The sequence below is a fragment of the Cydia strobilella genome, chromosome Z, assembly GCF_947568885.1.
Source record: "Cydia strobilella chromosome Z, ilCydStro3.1, whole genome shotgun sequence".
In the NCBI taxonomy this organism is placed as follows: domain Eukaryota; kingdom Metazoa; phylum Arthropoda; class Insecta; order Lepidoptera; family Tortricidae; genus Cydia; species Cydia strobilella.
The window spans coordinates 55,595,756-55,622,155 of record NC_086068.1 but is presented as its reverse complement, the minus strand read 5'-3'; the positions used below and the strand labels follow the sequence as shown (position 1 = coordinate 55,622,155).

General features: G+C 37.9%; 1 protein-coding gene across 1 annotated transcript in view; it reads right to left on the bottom strand.

Moving 5' to 3' along the window:
• LOC134755226 (protein vav) overlaps window positions 1-26,400 on the bottom strand; it is a 56,248-nt gene that overhangs the window by 24,229 nt on the left and 5,619 nt on the right. Inside the window, exons 2-5 of the mRNA XM_063691749.1 lie at window positions 24,757-24,932; window positions 24,276-24,335; window positions 23,227-23,389; window positions 64-234 (exon numbers count right to left, since the gene is read on the bottom strand). Coding sequence (XP_063547819.1) covers window positions 64-234; window positions 23,227-23,389; window positions 24,276-24,335; window positions 24,757-24,932 — 570 coding nt within the window. The remainder of the gene's footprint in view (window positions 1-63; window positions 235-23,226; window positions 23,390-24,275; window positions 24,336-24,756; window positions 24,933-26,400) is intronic.

The window sequence follows — 26,400 nt, the reverse complement described above, 5'->3', positions numbered from 1 at the left end:
CGTAGCGAGTTAAACAGTAGTTAGCTATTAGGAGTGTTGATAGTACATGAAGTATGAACTGACCTTGATGCCAAAGAAGATGAGTTGCATATCTTGCGCCTTCAGATAGGGCGTGAGCGGCCTCAAGAAGTACTTTATGATCTTGCTCAACACGTCGACATAGTTGCACTCTGTGTCCACAAGCTCTCTGATCACGTAGTCGCGTTTCTCCAGGCTGTGCGATGACGTAGCGAGCTAAACAGTAAGGATAAATTATAGTTACAGTTCGGTTCAGTAAAGGCGTCCGATAGATGGCGCGGGTGCACGCAAGCGTGTGGCATTGTAGGTAATATCCGCCGCACGCGTCTGTGTCAGCGTTGCTCATACTATTTTTCGTTAACCCGCTCACCCGCGCCAGCTAGCTGACGCCCTAAGCTACATAGAGTATGTCCAAGCTAACTCTGCATCGACTTTGACAGAATATTATAAACGTCATATTTTCATAGAAATTTGACGTATATTTTGAAAGATAAACGCTATGCAGACTGCAGCGCGAGTTAGCTTGGACTGACTCCATGTACCATTTGTGACACATAATTTCGTTATTCCGAAGCTATGGCCACGTATTGTGTAAACGTATACTTAAGTACCAATTAATGTAAAAACACAGCACTTTTTACATTAAAAAGTATGCAAAATGAGATGTTTTTTTTTTTTTAATTACTCAATAAGTTCTGCAAAAAAAAACCAGTGTAGTTCTGTTGGTAGTACTCGTATTGATTCTGATCTTAGACATATAAAGCCTGACCAGTAATATACCTATATATATGATCACGCGCCATGTTGCGGAATTTCACTGGAACGATTTTTTTCATACTATACTGAACTGTCACCCCATACATGAGAATAACAGCGCCCTCTTGACAATAATCATATATTTCTGGTCAAGCTTTAACTAGAGTTATCAAATGAAAGTTGAACCAACCAGATAAAATAAACGGTAATTTTATAGGTATTTAAAATATAATTAAATCCGGTTGATTTAACTTTCTAAACGCAGACTCTAACCGCGCCTCAGTAGAAGGTGGTTTTGGTTCAATCAATAATATGGGGCATTTTCTATAAAAAGGGACCATATTGTTGATGGCGTTTACGCCGCACAGCGTCGCGCGGCATTGTATTTATATCGGAGCATCGTAAATAATGGCGTAAGCGCCATCGACAATAAGGTCCCTTTTTATAGAAAATACCACATATATTTATTATCTCTTTTTTATGTTCTTAGGTACAGTCATACAAAAAACACTCGTTCTGGAATACGCTTAAAAAAGTATTTCAAAACGGTTGTTACACATGCAACATTGATAAAATAGAAAATATAATGCATGCACTAATTCGACATACTTTTTTTTGACAAGTTTATGTCACTTGAGAAAGATAATACTTTAATATTATGATGTCACAAACCGCAATGCAAGCCGGCTACTTTTTTAGGGTTCCGTACCCAAAGGGTAAAAACGGGACCCTATTACTAAGACTCCGCTGTCCGTCTGTCTGTCACCAGGCTGTATCTCATGAACCGTGATAGCTAGACAGTTGAAATTTTCACAGATGATATATTTCTGTTTCCGCTATAACAACAAATACTAAAAACAGAATAATATAAATATTTAAATGGGGCTCCCATACAACAAACGTGATTTTTTTGCTGTTTTTTTCCGTAATGGTACGGAACCCTTCGTGCGCGAGTCCGACTCGCACTTGGCCGGTTTTTTTTTTAAATTTAATATTGTAAATAACGTTTTTTTTACCGGACTTATACACGGGCATTTACATTTTAACTTGTACTTTAAAGCGCTACTTAAATTGTGTATAAATTCTATAAGTCACGTCTAACTGTCACTTTCCTGACGAAATATCCCGTATATTTTGACATTAACTGTCAGTTTTGTGACGATTGCTAACCGGCCGTTAATGGTACACGTTGATTGAAAACTTCTATCTACTTAGTTATACTTTTTCATCTTATTTATTTTTTATTTTTAACTCTTAAAAGAGCGCTGGTGGCCTAGCGGTAAGAGCGTGCGACTTGCAATCCGGAGGTCGCGGGTTCAAACCCCGGCTCGTACCGATGAGTTTTTCGGAACTTATGTACGAAATATCATTTGATATTTACCAGTCGCTTTTCGGTGAAGGAAATCATCGTGAGGAAACCGGACTAATCCCGACCAGGCCTAGTTTCCCCTCTGGGTTGGACGGTCAGATGGCAGTCGCTTTCGTAAAAACTAGTGCCTACGCCAATTCTTGGGATAAGTTGCCAAGCGGACCCCAGGCTCCCATGGAGCCGTGGCAAAATGCCGGGACAACGCGAGGAAGATGATGATTTCTAACTCTTAAATGCATAGTAATTTTTATTTTATTTTGCTGTTGTATTTGTAGCACCGCCCACAATCTCTCTGCTTAGCCTTAAGGTTGACTGGTAGAGAATGCCTTATGGCATTAAGTCCGCCTTTTGTACTGTAAGGTTTTTTTCTTTTGTGCAATAAAGATTAAATAAATAAATAAATAGTGATGGATGCAGCCTACACAACAAAAAACATAATTTTAGGCATAATTAGATAAAATTGATTTCTGGTCCTGTATAATTATTTTTCACCTCAGCAGCTCGAACAAGCCTACTTTCGTCACTCCCTGGAGTGAGGAAAGTGCGACTTTCCTCACTCCAGTGAGTGAAACAATGTAGCTTTTTAATTTAGTGAAGGCCATGAACTTCATACTTTTATTACTTTTTTTTTATGGTATGGTACGGTACGGTACGGTGCGGTGCGGTACGGTGCGGTGCGGTGCGGTACGGTACGGTCCGGTCCGGTCCAGTACGGTACGGTACGGTCCGGTACGGTTCGGTCCGGTCCGGTCCGGTCCGGTCCCGTATCGTATCGTATCGTATCGTACATATTATAATACTTTTTTTTCTGTTTATTCTGTGTAATTCGAAATACATTTTAACCTTTAATATGTTCTCACTACTGAGGTGAAAAATTATGCAAAGTTATTTTACATCTCGTGTTTTTGAGTCTTTCGCTTTCTCAGGACTCAAAATAAACACTCGCAAGAAAAACCAACTTTCCTCTCTTGTTGCACAAATAACTATTGATAGATGTTTTATTCAAATTTCCGCAGTATTTTACTTAAAAAAAATACATTTGTTTTAAGACGAAATGGCGGAAACGTTGGTGATTTTTAGGATGTGATTTAGGCAGTTTTGCTACATTTCAAAACTAAGTATTTAGAAGTTTGAAACTATTTCAAAAAATTCTTACGAATAAACACCCGAAGCACTCACCCCTTTATCTTTCTTCATAAAAACACAATTAAAATAACATAACTCAGCGACACGAATATACATAACACAAACACGACAACCAAAACCTTGGTGTATAATATACACACCGAGAGATTTTTATTTCTTTATTTCTGTCCCCAACATGTTATTCGCACGAAATCCGAGTATCACTGCCGTCCACGGTCCACGGCGACGTCCGCGTATCGTGCAGTCGCCATCAGATATAACGGAGCGGCCGAGGTGCTCGCAAATATCTGAACACGCCTCTATTGTGAAGGGGCTAGAGAGCGTGTTTAGATATTTTTGAGCACCTCGGCCGCTCATATATATTCGATACCGTCTGTACTAACAGAAACGATCGACTGGCTCGATTGTAAACTCTGTGTACTTGTAATAAAGTCCACTAATTGTTACCACACGGTACTCTTACTTAATTGCAATATTGCAACTCGGCCGTGAAGTATTTGACAATTTGTTCGGAGGAAGCGACTCGCTCGAGGGTAACTAGTCCAGTCAACGTGGACGATAATTGTAGGCCACAATGTAAATTCTTGATTGTCACGTTTCAGTACTGATATTTGCGTGGAAAACAACAATCCGATATTCCGGTTATTTTTTGTTTTAAAACAAACTGTAGACGCACACATACCTATATAGGATATTGATATGTAAAATTTTCACAGAATGAGAGATTCAATGCTAGGCCACGGCGGCGATTTCCAGTTTGGATCAAAAATATAACGAAAATTGTCTCTGAGCTCTTTGATGTTACTACCATCCCCACCTACTACTAATATTATAATATAAATGCGAAAGTATCTCTGTTTATTACCTCTTCACGCTTAAAGCGCTTAACCGATCTATATAAAATTTGGTAGGTATGGACAGTTTGAGGTCCGGGGAAGGTCATAGGATAGTTTTTATGAATATCATCATCATTTTACGCCTTAGAGGATATAAACAAACGGAGTAGCCATTAATAGGCGTTCCCCTCTGTCGAAAATAGGCGGCCAATGGTCATACACAATGTATGGACTGACGTTTATCTGACATGGCTATTTTTTTGTTACTTATACATTTGACGTGCCTCTCCCCCTCAAACATCGGCAGACTGTTTTGTATAGAAAATTACAGACAAGGCGTCTCGGTTTGGTTATATCCTCTACGCAGACGAAATCGCGGGCAGCTACTACTACTCCGTTGGCTCAGCGACCCAAAATGAGACTTGGCCTCCGACACAAGACAGCGCCACTTTTCTCGATCCTGTGCGACCTCTCGCCAATTGGTGACTCGAAGTTCGCGCAGATCCGCCTCCACCCTGTCGCACCAGCGATACCTGAGGCGTCCAATAGGACGTCTTCTTGCTGGGCGGCCCAGGTATGCTCTTTTCACGTTCCGATCCTCATCCATTCTCTCAAGATATAGCTAGTACAAGTATATAAAATCACCTCTTTGATTGGACTAGAATAAATTCGCTCATGCTACCATAGCTCTCCGTGCCTCGACTCAAGGAGACCAGTATAAGTGTAATATCCAATGTAAAGATGTGCCCGTCGGATCTGTCTGGCAGATTGTCTTGTTACACACATCTACAATATACAAGATTGCCTGTCAAATATCATAAGTGCGACGAAAATCGGAATAGTTTCAGGTGTCTTTTGAATATAGCTTTTCGTAATTTCCAAACCTTTTTAACCTTAAAGGGGCCCACATGGGCTAATATGGACTTTATATGAAACATTAGACAATGACGTCACGGTCAAGTCACCTACTTTTTATATTTCTACCCGATTTATTAAATGCAAATTATGGGGAAATGCAGCCAGCCTGCTGGGCACACTGCCTGCTGGTGGCGAGTTAGAGGGTGTGTTTTGTTTGTAGGGTTTTTTAATGTATATAATTTTAGAGTTAGTAAGTTGACGAAGCCTGTTGCGGATTTTATTGCTGTATTATTTTGGGACGAAGCTTGCGTTGCGGATATACAATTATGGTCCTTGAATAATTTTTAATTAAATAGAACTTGTGTTTAATAATAACTGCTATCTATGTTTTTTTAATAATTATCTGGTGCTTTATTTCATGTATGATGTGAAATAATTTAATTTTATATACAGTCAAATAACCTATCGTACGTGTCGTTAATGTTACGTAGCTGCGACACTTACTTCTGTGACCGCTATAGTCGGACCTAACTTACTAACTTTGCATGGCATCTGCTAAGAAAAAGTGTGAAAATGTCATCATAAACGTAAAATTTATATGGAAATATTGATAATATGACGTATATAACGACTTTTCCACACTTACTTCTGTCAAAGTCGTTGCAGAGTTAGCTTAGGGCCACTCCACACTAGTGTCTCCCGAGCGACGGCAACTAGTCAACTCTATGGCTGCTGCTCGACGCAACGTTGACGCAACTGCGCAGCGACGCCATCTTCAATAGCGCTTACTAGACGCCGACGCTCAAGACGCTAGTGTGGGCTCTAATGATGTTAGGCGATTAAAAATGTTTTCTTTGTAAGCATTGGAAATATCAACCCAGAATTCAACAGCGTTTACACTTTACAGCATATTTAATACAAATAAAGTTTCTTTAAAACGTTGCCGCTAATAAGTTTGTAACATTTCACTGGGATAGTTCATCCATTCATTCATTGGTCCAGTTATGGGACACTGGTTGTCATTGCATACACCAGTGTCCCATAACTGGGCTAAATGACGTAGGTGTATACTTAGTTAAGTAATATTTTATAAGTAATCATTGTTGTTGACATTCTTTTTAATTTTGCTTTTATTATTATTTTGTGTCGTCATGTATTTGTATTATGGGCTAAAAGTCTGAAATAAACGATATATATTTTTTTTTATAGTTTGGCATGGTGATGCGAAGTGGCTTTTAGAACATTTCACACGACTGTATCGGAAGTTGTGTTGATATTTTTAAACTTTGCACTAGAAATTTTGGTCTCGTGAAAATAAAATATACTTCAAAGGGAATTTTAAAAACACCATATTTTAACGCCATCTTTGCTTATCATTGCGATCCGTGATTTCATACATATAACAATTGTCTATTTGTGCCATTCTCAACCAAAAGTGTACTTATTGTCGGTTGTCAATAATACGCTATTTCCATATAGCTTCAATTTTAAATCATCCTAATCGACACGCGACAATGTGGTACCTTTTGGTTGGAAACGTCACATTTGTATACAAAGCATGCATCGATATACAACATGCAGGCGCCTGTTTCAACAACTTGACAATTGTCAACTGCCAATAACAATTTATTGTAGTTCTTGGTCGTAAGACGTCAATGTTGAAACACCAATGTACAGTGAATTGTCATTGTCAGTTGACAATTGTCATTGTAAAACAAGAGTCAGAACGCTATTGGTAGCACAATTATTATTTTGAGTAAACGGTAAATTTACAAGTAGTAGTGCACTTTAAAAGATATAATTATTTTGTTTGAAATATTTTTCATATAAGCATGTCAATAGCATTTGTATTACCAAGAGATGTGTGTAAAATAGTAATGCCCAAAATAAAGCAATGCAAAATAATAGGTAATAAAAACATGCTAAACAACCGGTGGACTTTGAAATGATAAATCACCTGCTTAGAATCCATTTGTATTAACTATTGAATTATTGTACGAAAAATTTATCAATTTCAAAATTAAGGACCTCAATTCGTCAGTTTTTTTCAGTGTGATACTACATACTGTCCGCGCGCGAATTACGTGCACGAGGAATGTTAGGAATGTTGGGCGTCATGACAGAGTAGTGTCATTTTGTACGTACGGGCGCGCACAGCCTCCCACTTCCTCGACCTCCGAATGCACGGAATTTGCGCGCGGACAGTATCTACAACCCTCGCAAAGATTGTCAACAGTCCACCGGCAGTTCAACAAATCAAACCATACGCTGAAAGCGGGCTGCGGCGCGGCGGCGGCCAGCGTGTCCCTGGCGTTCTTCACCGCGCAGAGATCGTGGTATATCTCCTCGTCGTGTATACGCGCGCAGTAGCTCGCGTACTCACCGACGTCGCCCGCGGGCGGGGGGGTGGCGCTGCGCATGCGGTGGCGTTAGGGCCTATTTACACTTTAAAGCATGTGCCAGACGGCAGACAACCACAGCTTCTGCAACATGACCTTGGTAGAAAAACAGTGGTTTTAAGCCATGTAGCAAGTGGTTGAAACCAAATTCTGCATGACCTTTAAACGCCCTTGGTAGACAGGCGTGCTCTGCCAACCAATGGCAGAAGCAGTGGTTTAAAATCGTCTATAGCCGCTTGTTGTAAACCACTCGCTTCTATCAAGGTCATGTTGCAAAAACTGTGGTTGTCTGCCGTCTGGCACATGCTTAAGAGACCCACTCACTAGCGTCTCAAGAGTGTCGGCGCCTAGTAAACCCTATAGCCGCTGCTCAACGCAGCGTTGGCGCAACTGTTGTGTAAATAGTAAATAAATAAATCATGAACCGCGCAGCGACACCATTTTCCATAGACTATTAGACGCTGATGCTCAAAAGACACTAGTGAGAGGTATCTCTTAGTGTTAAATGCGAGTTCATAGTGCTACTTGCGTTTAGTAGCAAATGTATTCGCACGAATCACTAATCAATGTGTAAACAGGGCCTTAGCGATTGAAACGGGTACGATTTGGATATATATATATATATATAGTTTAGATAAGTCTAGACAAACCAGTTTGTCGGTAGTTCATCAACATCATCATCGACATTCATCAAAATGTCTGTCACTAATTTGTTTCTTTCCTAAAATACATTTTCGGAGGCAAAGATCTCTTATCTATGGAGAAGCATAGCAAAGTCGCCATTAGATATATCGGAGCGGCTGAGGTGGTCAAAAATATCTGAACACGCACTCTAACGCATTGACAGTCGCCCGCTTCGATATGTCTGATGGCGACTGTACTAGGAGGTTCATTAACTAACTATTATTCTCTTTTAATAACGCCTGCATACAACACCGAGCAACTTGTTCACCAGCGTAACGTACGCGCGTTTCTAACTAGGCGGGTTGTCTTTTATACACCAAACATTGACGTATTAAAGTGTACACAATCTCACACTTTGTCATTGCAAAGTCTGCGCAGAGTTAACTTAGTCCGTCTGTATATTGGAACAAAATCAGTGGTATATACCTCCATGGTTAGTAGGCCAAAGTGTACCCGTTTTATCGTACAACTACACAAGCAAATATAAATCAGTAATGAATCAAAACCAAACCTACAAGTATCAGTAATATATCAAATTCTACGGTTATACGGTATGGATGAGTATTTTTGTATTTTTTTTAGTACATAGTTAATTTAATCTTAATTTGACTAAAAATTATATTCATAACTTTCGTACTGTTCAATCGATTGAACTGTAAACGATTTGAAGTCCTTAACGATGTACATTTCATACATCCATACTCTAAATCAAAAGTGTCGCTATAGGCAAGGTAAATTTCAATAAATACACAATTGTAATGAAACCTTTACATTGTTAATGCCTGTTTCCTCTATAATTTCATTTATTCCATTGTGTAACGGCAAAATGATTATCTGAATAGGCCACATGGAATCGGATACACTAGACGCATTACGGCCCGGCCACGACATCGTGCGGCGGCGGCAGTGGCGGTCATAGGTTGGAGCGAGAGACAGCGATCGGACCTTTCGTTCCCACCTATGGCCGCCGCTCGCCGCTGCCGCCGCCGCGCGATGTCGTGGCCGGGCCGTTAGGATTTTAACATTTTTATTGTCGTTTATATGAGTGCAGTCTTGGAGCCACCCCACACTAGCGTCTCCCGAGCGTCAGCGTCTAGTCAACTCCATGGCTGCTGCTCGACGCAACGTTAGCGCAACTGCGCAGCGACGCCATTTTCCATAGCGCTGACTGGACGCCGACGCTCAAAAGACGCTAGTGCGGGGGTGACCTAAATAAAATCATAGACTTAGCATAGCATAACATTTGAAAACATGACGTCACCACACAGCCGCAATTATTACCACTACAGATTTACCGTTTAACTGAGATGATTTATGGTCAGCTTTAGGTATTGCCTTTCATACGCAGGTTTGGTAATTATATCAGGGATACAAAAAAGTTATTAGTTAGTTTATATTTTACGGTTTACCCTTTTGAGTTAGTAAAAAACCATAAATGATAGACAGATCATTTGTAAACTGATTGATAGAGCATTTCATAATCTATAAGTTGTATTTAAAGTAATTAGGTCATGCTTAACTATTATTAATATAGGTACTACTGTTGACTCACTTTTGCTCCTAACTGTACATAGAAAATATAACTAAGGACCGAAACGAATATTTGTAATAAACACACAAATAAATACCCATGCCATAATTCGAAGCCGGGAGCTCCGGCATCGTAGGCAGGGTCACTACCGAATAGGCCATGGAGATTATATAAAAGAGCCAAATCTCTATGTATGAAAAGTGTCCATCAAAAAACAGTAATTAGGCGGCGCCACCATACACCGAAATACTACCAAAAACAACCTACGTAATTTGGTCGGGTTATTTGTTGCCTTATATGGTTCATGTTATACTCATGTCCCAGAGCCTAACTAGCGCCACCGGAGAGATTAGGAACTATTGAAAGCGGTCACTTTTGCAACAATTCTGCCATAAGAGATTGGCATCCTTTCTATACCATCCATAGAATAGGCTATTAGGAGGTCGTCAACCAACAAATACGTGGTAAATCTATAAGTATAGCGGCTCTCTGTCGCTGTTACAAGATATTCATTATCATTTTTCGGTTTTCGACGGTCGCGGTAGGCTCTGTACATTCTGACAACGTATTATCCTCAAAACCAGTTCTTTGTGCTTTGAAGTATTTGAGTGATGTTTTATATGACCGTGTGGAGAGATTAAGGGAGAAAGGTTATATGTGGCTATTGTTCAATAGAAAGACGATAAGATAAAATAGCGATCACAGAAAACGTTAAACAAACTGAGACATACAGACGCATAATTAGTTTTTGTGAATTATCATATATAGGTAATTAAGAATTCATTAAAAATAAGCGCAGGCAAAAGTATCGGGCGGTAGGAATCCTAACTTCACCGATGGTGCCAAACTTCGCCCAAGTAATATATTCAAATCATAATTTTAGCAAGAAATAGATCCATTAACAATAAACAAACTCCATACATCCACTAGCGAAACACAAACTCTAGAAAACAATCAAACGAAGGGTTAATACAAATCAAATACATATACAAAATATTTAATATTTTGTTAGTATCCAAAGAGGAAAATTGAGACTACGCTTTTAAGTAGAAAAGGTCACGTGACTTCTTCTCTTTGATCTTAATGATTATAACCAAAAACAAATTGGCAAATTACCAGAAACTAATTTATTTTTACTATTGGTTATTTAAGCCCATCAAGTCCCGAGAAACGAAGTTATTAGCTAATGACCGATTTGCGTGGTTGAAATTGGTTTACATTCAGTATCCGGTATAGAAAATTATTAATTGCATACTTCAAACCGAATATCAATAGCTTTATGACAACATAATTGATGGATGCACTTATAGACGTATTTCCCTAGATTAACGATCTGTAAACAAAGGTTCGATACGGTGGCAAGGTCATCTCTCAATGCTCTCATCATGGAGACTATATAAAGGAGCCAAATCTCTATGTATGAAAACTGTCTATGTAATTAGGCGGCGCCACCATACACCGAAATACTACCAAAAACAACCTACGTAATTTGGTCGGGTTATTTGTTGCCTTATATGGTTCATGTTATACTTTATTTTTTTTATAAACTGATCGGCGATTGGCCCTAGTCACACCTGATGGAAAGTTAAGACAGGGCCTAAGATGGAGCTCACCGGTTCAGTAACACTCTTGTTTTAAAGAGACGGAGGTCATATACTCGCTCTCATAACAAAATTATGTTACAATTGTTTTTTTTTTTAACAATTTTGGTCTGGATGCGAATCCTTTAAGCCCATTACAATTGGCTATTAGTTTTTTTTTAATCAAATGATGTCAATCGATTATGTTTATTTGGTAGAAATATCGAAACATCGTTGAAAGTGCGTGTAAAAATACATATAAATAGGAACGGTCGAATGTATGCGTAAACAAATCGGCTCTGTTAGTAAATATAAGCGGGTTCTATTTGGAGTTCTCGGTTCTCGCTAAAGAGAGCAAATACTTTGCTTCAATCCTACAAAGTAAGATTAAAATGATATTTGGAGATACTTTACTGACTGTACTCGTAAATAAAACTAGTCATTTTACTACCGATACCGTCAAGATTGGAACTTGGAACCAATGAAGTTATTTAGAATTTAACCCTACGGACGCCATATTGTGTCAGCAATGAAAATCAAAAATCGATTAAATTTAAAACGTATACAACATTTATTTTAAACCTGCGTTAACTTCGGGGTATATCTAAATTGGAAATTGGAATTGGATTGGAATTGGGGAAAATTGGAATTTAAAAAAGGAAATGGTTCGAGTATATCCTGCAGCGGTATCATGGTCGCATTTTTATCACCTGTCGTGCCATGCGTCACTTTCGCACTTACATATTTGCTAGAACGTGACAAGCATGGTGACAAATGATGAAGAGCCGACCATCTTAGCCCTACTGATTACATATAGTGAACCATAGACATGGTATAGTAGTTATAGACATGAAACCGAGCAACCAGGGGTAAGAGAAAGACATATTCATAGTATTGACAGGTTAATGTATGACAGCATAATCCTTTTTCTCTTTCACTCTTATAAATTTCGGTATTTCACCATCGCCTCCTACCTATGCTGCCATAACCCGACCATGAAAAAAAAAAAACCCGGTCGGTGATAAGGACAAATCATGGCACTATTTTCTCTTTCCTCTTATAGGAATCGCAATAAGACTATCTTTCTCTATCAAAGAGTGTCAGGCCTTTGTAATTAACGAATAATTTCGAGTAAAGATGTATATACAATTTTTTATACGTTTTAGATTGCACTCATATCCGACGACATACAAAAGAAAGTGTGGCCTTGATACGTCTAATTGTTTTTCGTTACAGAATGGAATAAACCACACATCATTTCGTTCCATATTAAAATGGCAGGTAACTGCATAAAAAAAATCTCATGCAGAGCGAAAACATTTCAAATGAACACAATCGGACATTCGGCACGTCGCAGTTCTAATTCCAAATTTAAATACATTATCAAATTATCATCCCTTCGCACCACTCAACGTGGCAATGCAAATGCGACTTTATAACCTGCTAAATATGTTTGAATTTAACCAAACGCAATAATAACTTAAGACTTTTTGAAATGAGTGAACTGACAACGTACCGAAGCGAATCGCGGGAAAGCCTTCTGCACGCTTATAATAAATTCGACCTTTCATGAGATGATGAGATAAAATAAAGAACAATACATTTATCATAATATCCAAGTGTATGAGTTGGACAATATCATTTTATTCACTATCGAATTTCTTTTTTTATTACAAACTAACACATATTTGCTAAAATCAGGGCGTAAAAAAAGGATTTGGTTGTACAGTCAAGGGCATAAATATATATACATTCCCAAATTTTCAAAAATATGTGTACGCTCTTACACCTTAGACAATAAACATTTGTGTTTACATATTTTTGAGCCATTTGTCTGGATCGATATTTTTGCCTTTGATTCAGAATCAGAGGTAGCTAAGACAGTGCACACGCTCTTAGTTCTTGCGAAGGAAGATATGTCTATCGCGCGGGTTTCTACTTTTTCTACCTCACTTACTCTGAAAATATACCTACCACTGTTCAAAATGTTGCTCGTCAGATCCCTAAGCTATGTCACTGGCTATTTTATACTAAAATTTTACTTTTTTAAATTTTAATTTTATTTAAGTATATATTTATGCTCTAAAATGTTTTGAGCCTCCTTGATAACAACATTGAAAATAATATTGTCTTCGGTTGCCGCGATAGTTACTCATGAAATAAAACTATGAAAACGGATAAAGGATAACTGTAAAGGGTTCGAAACGTCGGGATGTGTATTAAATTCAATATACGCGATATAATCCGTTTTCATAGTTTTATTTAACATTGACAATGTCAACGATTACCCGAACTTTTATTTGGCAGTCGGCTAATATTTGTACAATATTTTGAATTTTTAGCCATTTCCTCTGAAGTCACCCCAATAAGCCGACCAGGCGTCGTAGCACGGTACGCTTATCACCATGCCTGTCACGTTCTAACAAGTATGTGAGTGCGAAAGTGACGGACTTAGTGATAGGGGAAACCATGCTGCGCGGGCTGGGGCCCGTTTATCAAAAGCTTGTAGCTTGTAATACAAGTGGAAGTCCGTTTCTAACAAAAGCTGTCAAAAAGGGACTTCCACTTGTGTTACAACCTACAAGCTTTTGATAAACAGGCTCCAGGTTCGTCCTCATCAAAAACAGATGAAATGCCACGCTTAAATTCGTTAAACATATTCTGAGGGTTGTTATGGAGGAAGAACAGTCGTTATAATCCGCAACCTTACTCTTATATCGTCATATGTTATTCTTTCTAAAATCAAGAACCGAACTACGGACTGATACTGCATGTTCTTTCTTCATACTTGTAAATATAGTTGATAGCGTTAGAAGGAAGAAAAAACAAGAACGCCAATTTTTTTTATCTTTTAAGGCTTTATGAAAGGTGCCTTAAAAATGTGGAAAATAAATTTTTGGCCAGTGATATAAACATGCCTCAACATGGTAAAACGGGTACGTATCAAACCGCCCTCGTATTTTTCCCCATTCTGCTTTTTAACCAGTTGTTTATTTTTACTGTAATTAATTTGATTAAGCGTGTACGTCCCAGTCGTTTTTTTTTCCCTATATCGGGGAACAACAATTTTGGATAGCTAATCTAAACACTAATCTGAGGATTCTATTTTCAGAGTAATTGATATAAACGGCCATATTTTCCGTCGCAAGTTCCGTTCAGCTTTTTGTTTTCAACTAATTTCCTGGCTTCCCCCCCGCTCCCTCTTAAGGAAATATTTTGAAGCTTAAGGCCACCCACACTAGCGTCGGCGTCTAGTGAAAGTGGCGTCGCTGCGCAGTTGCGCCAATGTTGCGTCGAGCTGCAGCCATAGATTTGAGGCAACGCCGACGCTGGCGCTAATATGGGGTGGCCCTTAAAAGAGTTACTTCGAGTGTGCACTTGTGAGTAGGTACCTGCTTTATTTTCCTTAAAAAGGTTAGCCTCCTAAGACCCCGTGTACAGTCGCCGTCAGATATATCGGGGCGCCCGAGGTGCTCACAAATATCTGAACACGCCTCTATTGTCAAGGCGTTAGAGTGCGTGTTCAGATATTTTGAGCACCTCGGGCGCTCGGGCTATATCTGATGGCGACTGTACAAATTTTTGTACATATTTCACAATCTATTTTGAACTTTTGTTAAGTAACTAAGGGTTCCAAATTCAAAAACAAAACAAATGCTTCTGGGTCTCAGGAGGTGAGATTAATACATAATCAATATTGCCTTGTTTCGTAGGCTTAACACAGGGGACCCGCGAGGGTTTATCTCCCGCGAGTATATAGAGATCTTTTTCTGACTGTATTAATTAATAGTGGGACGGATAGTCTCGCCCCGCGGCGCTTATGTGCTAAGCTGATATTTCATCTGGCGTCTCTTATTAGTATTAGTATTGGCATTCTAAAAGCGTACCGAAAGCGTTCAAAATAATAATGATAAATAAAAAACACTTCAGTAAAACCTTGATACATGAAAGAGCATTTTCAATTAAGTACAAAACAATATTTACAACTATTGAAAGCGCCGGAAAAATATGAAAAATATGCCACTCTAAAACTAAAACACAAATCTTTAAAAAAATATTACTAAAATAAATTAAAAATAAATACTACCAAACTACATAAGGTGCATTGTGTAACTTCAAAAAGGGAGTATTTAATTTTGATCATAACTACTATACTCTAGAAGCATTTGTGACGTTTTCAACCAAAAGGTAAAGGTATTTGCCATTTTTCAAAATTATCCCGCATTCTAAATTCCCCAATGTATCTTACATTATTATTAACGTCAATTTCTCTACAATGTAATTGGTTTCATTCTATAATGAAAGTAAATAGTACGAATGTGTGATTAATTTTCGTTACACAAAGGAATTACTGTGTAAACTCTATATATGTGACGTTTTAAATCGAAAGGTACCACATTGTCGCTTGTCGATAAGGTTGATTTCTAATGGAAGCTATATGGAAATAGCGCCTTACTGACAAGCGACAATAAGTACCCTTTTGGTTGAAAATGGCACATTTACTGCCATTCCAATAGTAATTAGACTCATAATAAAGTTTATATTTGAACGAAATATTTTTTATTCCGATGTTTGTTACCGTTATATCATGTTACAAATGCATTTCCGTTATTAAATTAACGCAATTTTTTTTTCGCGATTTCGGGGTCGTTCCCATAGTAAAAGTTGCTCAGTATAATCCCAAAACCTCCCTGGCAATGGGAATGCACTTATTTTTTGCCACCCTGTAAATGGTTGCAGTAGCTTGACAAAGTATGAAGTGCTACTGGTTTATTAGATATTAATGATTTTCGAAAATTACCCCGTTGTCGAAGTTATCCCAATGCATCATACTAAAATTACTAAAAAAACACTAAAAAACTACTTTTCTACACTGAAGCAACATATCGCTTTAACATTAATGCCGTGTCATAATCATAACATGACGAGCGATACTGCAAATTGTTCTACAATTTAAAAAATTACATTAACGAAAATAACCCAAGTTCAATAGATTAAATAATCACAAAATATCGTAACACGATGCAATCTTCACACATAATTTTAAACTAAAACGGGACTTGATCGCGTAAAAACTTACGTTTATTTATGGCCTGACATTTCGAACTTGACGTTACGTTCCTCGCCAGTCTGCCTGTAACCACGAACGTAACGTCACTTTCAGGTCAGGTCACACACGTCAGGCCATAAATAAAAGTTTTTACGCGATTAAGTCCCATGTTAGTTTAAAATTCTTCTTTATATTTAATTACAGTATAAACTCCATAAAACGCTACTCCCTATAACGTCATTTGTGTCGTTTTCAAGCAATCACTTGTCGCTTGCCATAAAGACGCTGACGCTCTGAAAGGTTATTCGTACAAAGATACAAGCAAATTTCGTCCTTATGGTAAGCGACAATGCGGTACTTTTTGCTTGAAAACGTCACATTTGTTGGCTATAGTTGCTCTACTTTAATGTTAATTTCTCTACTTATATACACGTTGGCTAAAAAATAAGTGCGTTCCCGTTGCCAGGGAACTTTTGGGATTACACTGAGCAACTTTTACTATGGGACCAAGTCAGAAATCGCAAAAAAAATTTGGCTATTTCATACATTTTGCCTGGTGCATTTTCTATAGGAGGGTAAATTTTTTATTCGCGATTTCGTGGTTGGTCCCATAGTAAAAGTTGCTCAGTATAATCGCAAAACCTCCCAGGCAACGGGAATGCACTTATTTTTTAGCCATCCTTGTATAACGAAAACTCTCTATAGTGTATATATGTACCATTTTCAACCAAAAGGGTATTTATTGTCGCTTGTCAGTAAGGCGCTATTTCCATATAACTCCAATTTTAAATCAACCTTATCGACAACCGACAATGTGGTACCTTTTGATTTAAAACGTCACATATAGAGTTTACACAGTAATTCCTTTGTGTAATGAAAATTAATCACACATTCGTACTATTTACTTTCATTATAGAATGAAACCAATTACATTGTAGAGAAATTGACGTTAATAATAATGTAAGATACATTGGGGAATTTCGAATGCGGGATAATTTTGAAAAATGGGAAATATTTACTAAACTAGAAACATTTTCACTGTAGCAACAAAAGTGGTTAAAGTAAGAATATACTTCTGGCCCCTATTTCACCACGGTGACGGGTGCGACAATTGTCTACATAACTGTTACTGACGTCACAGGCCTCCATAGGCTACGGTAACCGCTTATTCTTAACAGGAAATGAGTTCTATGTCGGAATTTCGTGACAATTGTCATGTTTCTGTGACAATTGTCATTAGCTTCACAAAATAAGTACTTATTTATTGACAATATAATGGAGTTTTTCATTAAACTGTTGGTGGCAAACAAGCACACCGCCCGTCCGATGGTAAGCGGTTACCGTAGCCCATGGAGGCCAGTGACGTCAGTAACAGTGATGTCGACAAATTGTCGCACCTGTCACCGTGGTGAAATAGGGGCCTGATTTTATAGATGACATTTTCGAAATTATCCCGCTTTCGGAGTTAATCCCAATCCAATGCACCTTACTGTTTTTAATCCACACTGTATAGTATAAATATTTCAAATTATAAAATTCACAAGCATGTAGCTATAGTCAAATCAAGAAAAGTTTGCAGAGACTTTGCTGTGCATGTGTTATTATAAACGTCAAATTTGTATGATTTTTTTTTATGATGTATAAATAACACTGGCACTGCGTGTGCTGTCACAATCTCTGCAGACTTTTATTGGTCTAACTCTAATATGCTCTAATTTTCAAAGCAAATTAATGCGATAGTGTATTAAATATACAACATATTGAACTATTCACACATTTCAAATGAAAAGCAAGTCAAAGGAAACCTTAAGACTAAACTACAATGTACCTCGGAACCGAACAGTCGCATGTGGAACGCAAATGACCAACCTATCTTCTGGTTTTTAAGCGCTTTCATATCGATTTATTATAAGTTACATTGTGTCGATACATATCAAAAACCAATTAGGAGCAGATCGTTATGAGCATTGTACAGTCAGCCTATTTAAAAACCTGTACCTAACACTCCTTTTTTGATAAACAAGTTTATAACAGTTACGCTGCGTCTTACGTAGGCGAACACTCGCGAACGCAAAGCGAAGCGGCGCGACGCGACGCGGTGCGGCGCGGCGGGCCCACGGCGTTCGCGTTCGCAACGAGATCGCCCACGTAGGACACTTCTATAGGTATCAAAGGATTGGTTCACCCCGCTCCGCGCCGCGCCGTTTCGCGTGTTGTTCGCCTACGTAGCACGCTGCGTCAACGTCAAAAAGAAAATGACAGCCAAAGTGGTCATATCGGAACACATCCTTATTTCTATAATAAGAAAGTATGCGTTACCGATATATTTGGCAGCTTCTTTTTAATACAACGTTGGTGGCAAACAAGCATACGGCCCGCCTGATGGTAAGCGGTCGCCGTAGCCTGTGGATGCCTGCAACTAAAGGCGTTGCCGACCCCGGAAAATAATATATGTTTTATTGTTTATTTCAAAACAATAGTACATAAGCGAGATTTTGTAAACGAGGTCTATAATTTCTGACAGCCGTAGGCTGGAGGGAATTAAATACTCGAGTTTACAATATTCTTATCACAGGAGTTACACACAATGTTTTTTATCACAATTGCGAAGAAAAAACTAAATTTTAAGCGAAATAATTATTACATACGGTGACATTTTAAACATTAGTCCGCCATTTTGTCATTTTTTGACAGGTTAGGCATCGAAGGAACAAACCTTCGGCATTCAGCCACGATTGAAAATTGTGTAAATAATTTTAAACGGCTATTAAATAAATCAAATTAAAGGTTTTTAAACATAAACAAAAATAATAAATTATAAACGTCAGTATTTTAAAAGTAAATCTCCCTTATACCTTGACTTTATATAAAGTATTTTAATTACAACCTACTTTGTCCGTATGAATTAGTGACATAATAAAAAAAGATCTCTTTATCCATTACTCCCGCGGGAACAATATAGGCCTTTACCTCTCAGTACAGCATGAAATAAGATACTTTTCGAGCAAGTGTGATGAAAACCTATTGAACGTTAACACGTGTGCGAAAAAGTCCAACAATCTGACATTAATTCGGCACAGAACTTTTCAAATTAAATACCGATTCTGCGGTATTAGCTTTTGATATGCATTGAATACTTCACAATCAAAAGTTCGCTACCCGATCCATTCAAATATAAACCCTATTCCTTTTGAAACAGGGTGCATTCACACTAACATGCCCCTTATAGTAATCTCTCAAAGTACTTTGAAATGGAGTCGAGTTTTGAATGAACGGTGCGTAGACTTACGAATGGCAAACAATGTTATTTAAAACAAAACAGATATGGTGATACCGAGAATTTGTGTTAGTTCTCTGTAAATAATGTAATACAAAGCTATTCATAATAAAGTGAAGAGGGCGATGGAAAAATTGTTCTTAATGAGAGTTTCGAACTAAGACTAATAACAGGAATAGATAGAATAACTACATATATTCTGTTATAAGTTATAAGTGTTATAACCCAATTTTATAGTGAGACAACATTGTTTCATCATTCGTTTTAAAACTTAAAGCATAGTACATAATTATGCTGGACGGTAAAGTATGCGTGATACTCGATCAGAAAGTTGCATAAATATAAAAAAAATTAAACAATTTTCCTAAAATAAGTTCGTAGGCCCACTATTTACTACCTAAGTTTTAGTTTCTTTCGATTATTGTGGATATAATTTCGTGTGACTCTTTACACAGTGGAGTGATTTAACTTGTTAATAATTAACTGCTTAATCATTTCACGCCGACGAAGTCGCGGGAAAAAGCTAGTTTACCACAAGTACATCTCGAGTATCTATGGTGACTATGGTAGGTATCTTTCTACAAACCAAATTTTATTGCAAGAATTCACGGATGGTATATAATAAAAGCGATTTCTAAGATTTTATTGACACATTATACGGATATTAAACTGGAATAGTTTTGTTCCACTTAATCATAAAAAGCTGAACAGATATCTTATTGATTTGTAACGGTCAATGGCTAGAAATCGTGATAATTTTCCTGTTACTTTCTAAGAATCGTAATATTTTGGAAGTAAGAAAACATGCGTATCTTCAGCTTGGCGCTTACCAAAATTATCACGTTGTTTAGAAACTATCTTTTTTTGGGTTCCGTACCCAAAGGGTAAAATAAAAACGGGACCCTATTACTATGACTCCGCTGTCCGTCTGTCTGTCACCAGCCTGTATCTCATGAAACGTGATAGCTAGACAGTTGAAATTTTTACAGATGATGTATTTCTTTTACCGCTATAACAACAAATACTAAAAAGTACGGAACCCTCGTGGGGGCGAGTCCGATTCCGAGTCACTTGTCCGGTTTTTATTTTATAAAATGTAGAAGAACCTTGTATTCGGTCATAATCATAATTTGATGGATTCAATTATGTAAGGAAAATGTCGAAAACACATTAAAATGTATGACTAATATTCGTTACGTAAATTAATCAAATAATCAATTAAACTCTACACGAATTAAGGCTCAATTATGAGGTTAAGTTGCCAACTTGCCATCAAATATATCGGAGCGGCCGAGGTGCTCGAAAATATCTGAACTTGCAGCACCCTAACGCCTTGACAATAAAGGTGTGTTCAGATATTTCTGAGCACCTTGGCCGCTCCGATATATTATATGTACAGTAGAATCCGCTTATAATGACATCGAAGGGAAGTGACAAACACGTCATACTGAGCGGATGTCATATAAAGCATAGTTAATTAACTTCTTATTATTTCCAAATTAATCTCAAATTCCTTTGTGAGAGATGAGTTTTATTAACCTTGTACCAATTATTCAACTTACTGAGAATCATAACTAAAACAACTTACACGGCCCACACTCCCAGTGAGGTGTCAATATAACCGAAAATAATTTCATGAAAATAGCATTTATAGGTCATAGTAAGCGATTTGTCACTATAAGCGAAGTCATCTTATCCGACTGTGTCACAAAGAATTTTTTATGAAAACCAAACTTCGCACAGTAATAACGTCATACTCGTCATAGTAAGCGGTTGGTCAGTATAAGCGGAGACATAATAAACGGATTCCACTGTATGTACAAAAATTTCGAAATCCTCCCAGTACCTCTATATACCCGAAGCGTAGTTTTCTTCCGTCGCGCGCGTCCTAGTTTTAGTTCGTTAGGGCTCTCGATAAAATTGCAAGTCTACCACAAAGGCCTTTGTATCTACCTTTAAAGATTGTAGCTCGGCACTCGAAGTTCTACGTCCCTATTTCCGTTACATAACTAACAGCGCTCTTAACTGAGCATATGTGGACCTTAATACTCCACAATAAAGTTTAAAATATGTCAGTTGACAACAGTACTAACAGTAACACCCTTAATTTACCTATATCAATCCTTATGCAGTTGCAATACGGGCTAAGAATAGTTAAAAGTGTCGACGATAGTGCCGTGGCCGTCCTCATGTCAATTAGTCTCATTAGCTAACGCTTCAACGCTCATGTTAGCCTGGTATTTTAAAATCCGGACTATTCAAGTTACATGTTTCTAGGTTATTTATATTATTTTAGTTCTTTGCAATTTAGGTCTTAGGGAGTATTGAAATAGTTGTTTTATGTAATCTAGTTATGCATTAAGGAGTTAAATTTAGTGACGCGTGACGTGTACGTCAGGGATAAAAAAGATATAGTTTTATGACTATTGTCGCGATAGTTCTTTATAGTTGCCAAATATCACACTAGATGTCTCTGTTCTATCGGCTACTTCGCGGTATTAAGTAGTTATTCGTATTAGACTAATATTATTAGTCCACAAACTGTCGTCGTATGAGTTACCATGGCAACACACTAATAATATTATACTAATAACGTACAAAAAATGAGCCCTAGTATTTATTGAACAGGTTTTATTAGACAGTGGACCTCTGAACACTGGTAAATTTATATGGAAATCCCCACACAAAATGACTCCTTATCATTGAGTTTATTTATTATTTAATCGAGCATAGTTAACTGACCAGCTGTAATATGAAATATAGTTAGCGTCTGTAAGGGTAGACTAGAACCTCGATTATCCGAACACTCAAATAACCGATTTTTTTAGGAGATATTTTAACGTTAATATGAACAGTGAGCTGTAAAATTCCATGGACACATTGTTAATTAATTCATTTAACGAGTCTCGGTCCCAATTAGCTCGGATAATCAAAATTCTACTTAATACTGTTGATACTCTCTACAAGTCCGTTGTTGGCGGGGCAGCGGCTAAACAAAGTGATGGGCATATTGCTACTTCTTACACTCTTGCTTCGAACATACAAGTGTGAAAGAGAAGTTATACGACAGGTCGCCAGTTTTATTTATACTACCCTCACTTTCGCTAAAGTCATGTGTTATCATTATAGTAAGGCAAATCGCACGCATTAGCTTTATCTGTTACTTAGGTAATTATTTGGTCCAAGGATTTTACTGAATAAGAAGTGGCTAAGCGAACAAAATGTTTAAAATTATCTAAACTAATCTTGTTAAAACTATTTGTAACTATTTATACTAAAACAACAAGTTAATATTTCGTTAATATTTAGCGACTTTAAACGTATCAGTTGCAAGCCCATATAAAAGGGATAATATATATTTTAATCTTTTCTCCTTGTTTTTAGTCGATTTTCTTTTAAAAAAAAAGAGGTTATATTGTTTTGATTATTAACAAAATTCCTTTTCGAAGCGCATAGGAACTCTTATTAGCGTTCCCTTAACCTATTATCGGCGGAATGAAAGAAAAACAAATGCCGCTAGCGCGCGCGTTTCACCCATCAAAAACTACTAACACTCAAACACTCAACTGGCTATCTGCAAATCTTATTCTTTTCCAATAAGGTTTACAATATCCTCCTAAGTCCCGATGTCCTTTTAAAAGAACAAATTCAAATATATTTTTAACTATAATTGAATAAAGGAAGGAATTACTCAGGGACTTAGGATAGACCAGCCAAGTCACCTCAGGTAAAGCCGACGTGAACTTGACGTAGCACAGGTCCTCGTATATCTCCTCGACGCGGTCTTCGCAGGAGGCGCTGGGTATCGTGAACTGGACCCAGGGGACTTCGGGCGTGGTCGTGTGTTGGCACTCGAGTCTTCTCGGCGTCTCGAGCGAGACGGCGCTGGGCGGTGCGTCGGTAAAGTTGGTGGTTTAACCTTTCGTATGCTCGGAGTAGGTCTTATATCAATACAACTCAGTAACATACTTTGCTAATCCGCGATTAGCAAAGTATTATTTTCGTTTATAACTCAAATGTTAACCTCAAATTTATTATTTCAACGGCAATATTTTGACAATTACGAAGAAATTGCGCTTACATTGTCCACCAAATTTTATCAAATCTGACGAAAAAAAATCGACACCAAAATAAAAATCTGCCCGTATGACATGCAATCTGAGTATTGAGGTCGGCCAAGACAAAAATGTCAATACATAAATGAAATTTTAAATACCTAGAACATTTGTTTTGTATTCCTGTTAAGTACCTATCTTAGTAGGTAACTTTGGCATATAGTTTAAGTGCAAAACTATCCTGCTACCTCACCTTAAAAGTAATGAATATCTACAATTTTTTTTTATTGTGAAAGTACAGAGCAAAAGGTTCCATGGCTTCAATAGCTAATGGCAATTCTTAACGACTATGGGACCCTTTGATGTGCACTATCACAATAAATCCCGTGATTATTTCCATTTTTCTTAATTTAAATTTTATAAAGAAAAATGGAAATAATCACGGCTTCGGGCAACACTCAAATTTGCGACCTTTTGGAACACCGTCCAATCGCTCTAAACCAACTGAGCTACCGAAAATTACCAGAAGCGTGCGAATTAATTTCCATTTCTTCCTTTTTTTACACGCTTTAGGGAAGCACAATAAAAATTTCATTTTTTTTATTTCAAAATCATCAGACGTATCTGCTTGATAAAAAAATAGCCCTAAAAGAAAGTCGTTGATATTGATATTAATTAAATATACAGTAAGAAAGAGAAATGTAAAGAGTACTTACACGGACTGCAGATCTTTGTATATGTCTTCCTCAGACTGTGTCCTGTGAGCCGAGAAAGGCCTGCAAACAATATTGACAGTTACTTAAAGATACTTTCAAGTTTAATATGTAATTTTCAAGATCAATGATGGAACTTACTTGATTCCCTTAGCGAGTGCCTTGGTACATTGACTCAGCTTCGCCAACGTGCACAGGACGCGATGGAAGTTTGACAGATCGAACAGCATGGACGGGTCGAAGAGGTCCGTCTCGCGCAGCTCGAACACCTCGTCGCACATTTTGAGGAACACCTCAATGTTCCCATGCACATGGATCAAAGAGGAAACTTACTTGATGATCTTAGCGAGCACCTTGGGACATTGACTCAGCTTCGCCAAGTTGCACAGGACGTGATGGAATTTCGACAGATCGAACACCTCGTCGCACACTTTGAGGAACACCTCAATGTTCCCCATGCAATTGGATCAAAGATGGAACTTACTTGATGCCCTTAGCGAGTGCCTTGGGACATTGACTCAGCTTCGCCAACGTGCACAGGACGCGATGGAAGTTTGACAGATCGAACAGCATGGACGGGTCGAAGAGGTCCGTCTCCCGCAGCTCAAACACCTCGTCGCACATTTTGAGGAACACCTTGATGTTCCTCATGCAAAGGAACTGTAGACAAAAAAAAACGGTCATTAACTTTTTTAGTAGGTATGAGTTAGACTACTTTTCCACGGGGATGGAGATGACAGGAGACGTGCGGGTGTCAAAAAATAGCTTTGATTCATTTGATTGTAATCCACATTTCTTCTCAACTCCGCTGACTTACAACTAATGCTTTTGTATTATCTTGTCTCCGCTCATCTCCGCCTAAAAAAAGGGGAGGCTGCATCTTTTCCTTGGATATCATTAAATAAATGGCTTTTAAAACCTGATTATAGACATTATGACACTATCTTACTTATTAAAAGCTGTATGATTGATTTGATTATAATCTACTTAAAATTTACCCAATACCCAAATCGTAAATATCCACCTCCACTTTTATTCTATCAATAAGTTTTTGCCAAAAATTTCATTTTTGGCACAAGCTTTTATCGGTGACTGTACTTTTTTTTCACAGGCAACTAATACTCATTGAGACAATTCTAAAAACCCCAAACACAATTAGGTTGCGTTGTTTTATCACAGAGTTCCTATGGCCACCTCCTGTCTCCATCATCAGATCAGCTCGATGCTACCATAATATTGCATTGTCACACGACTTACATATGTATGCAAATTTTCAGCTACATCGGAAACCGGGAAGTGGGTCAAATTTAACTTGCAAGATTTGACCCTTACAAACATTTTACATACATACATACTTACATAGGTACATTGCAAGTTAAATAAAAGCTTGTAAAAATGTAGCCTAAGTCATCCGCGTCATAAATCATGGTTCTTCAAAAAAGGAGTGTACAGGTTTTTAAAGGGTCGGCAACGCGCGTGTAATATCTCTGGTGTTGCAGGCGTTCATAGGCTACGGTAACTGCTTACCATCAGGCGGGCCGTATGCTTGATTGCCACCGACGTGGTATAAAAAAAAAAAAAAAAAAAAAAAAATACGAATCAAATGCTACGGTGAAACTAACACAAACGTATCCACACACATACAGTCGCCATCAGATATAACGAAGCGGCCAAAGTGCTCATAAATATCTGAACATGCACTTTAAGATGTTTATGTTATGATATACTTGTGAATAACTTGGCCGCTCCGATATATGTATTTGATGGCGACATTGGCGCCTGAACATTACACTGCTAAAATCATAAGTCATAACATAACCCTTCCCGAGGTGGGGTAAAACATTCAGTTACCCTCGTAGTTAGTCGCCATCAGATATATCGGGTCGGCCAAGGCACTCACAAATATCTGAACACGCCTCTATTGACGAGGCGTTAGAGTGCGGGTTCAGATATTTTTGAGCACCTCGGCCGCTCCAATATATCTAATGGAGACTGTAAACGTCATTTCTAATGCTTTGATTTTTGGTGTACTTATATTGATATACCTGTAATTTTCTGTACAAAACAGTCTGCCGATTGGGGAGGGGAACGTCAAATGTATACGTAACGTAAAAATAGTCATGTCACA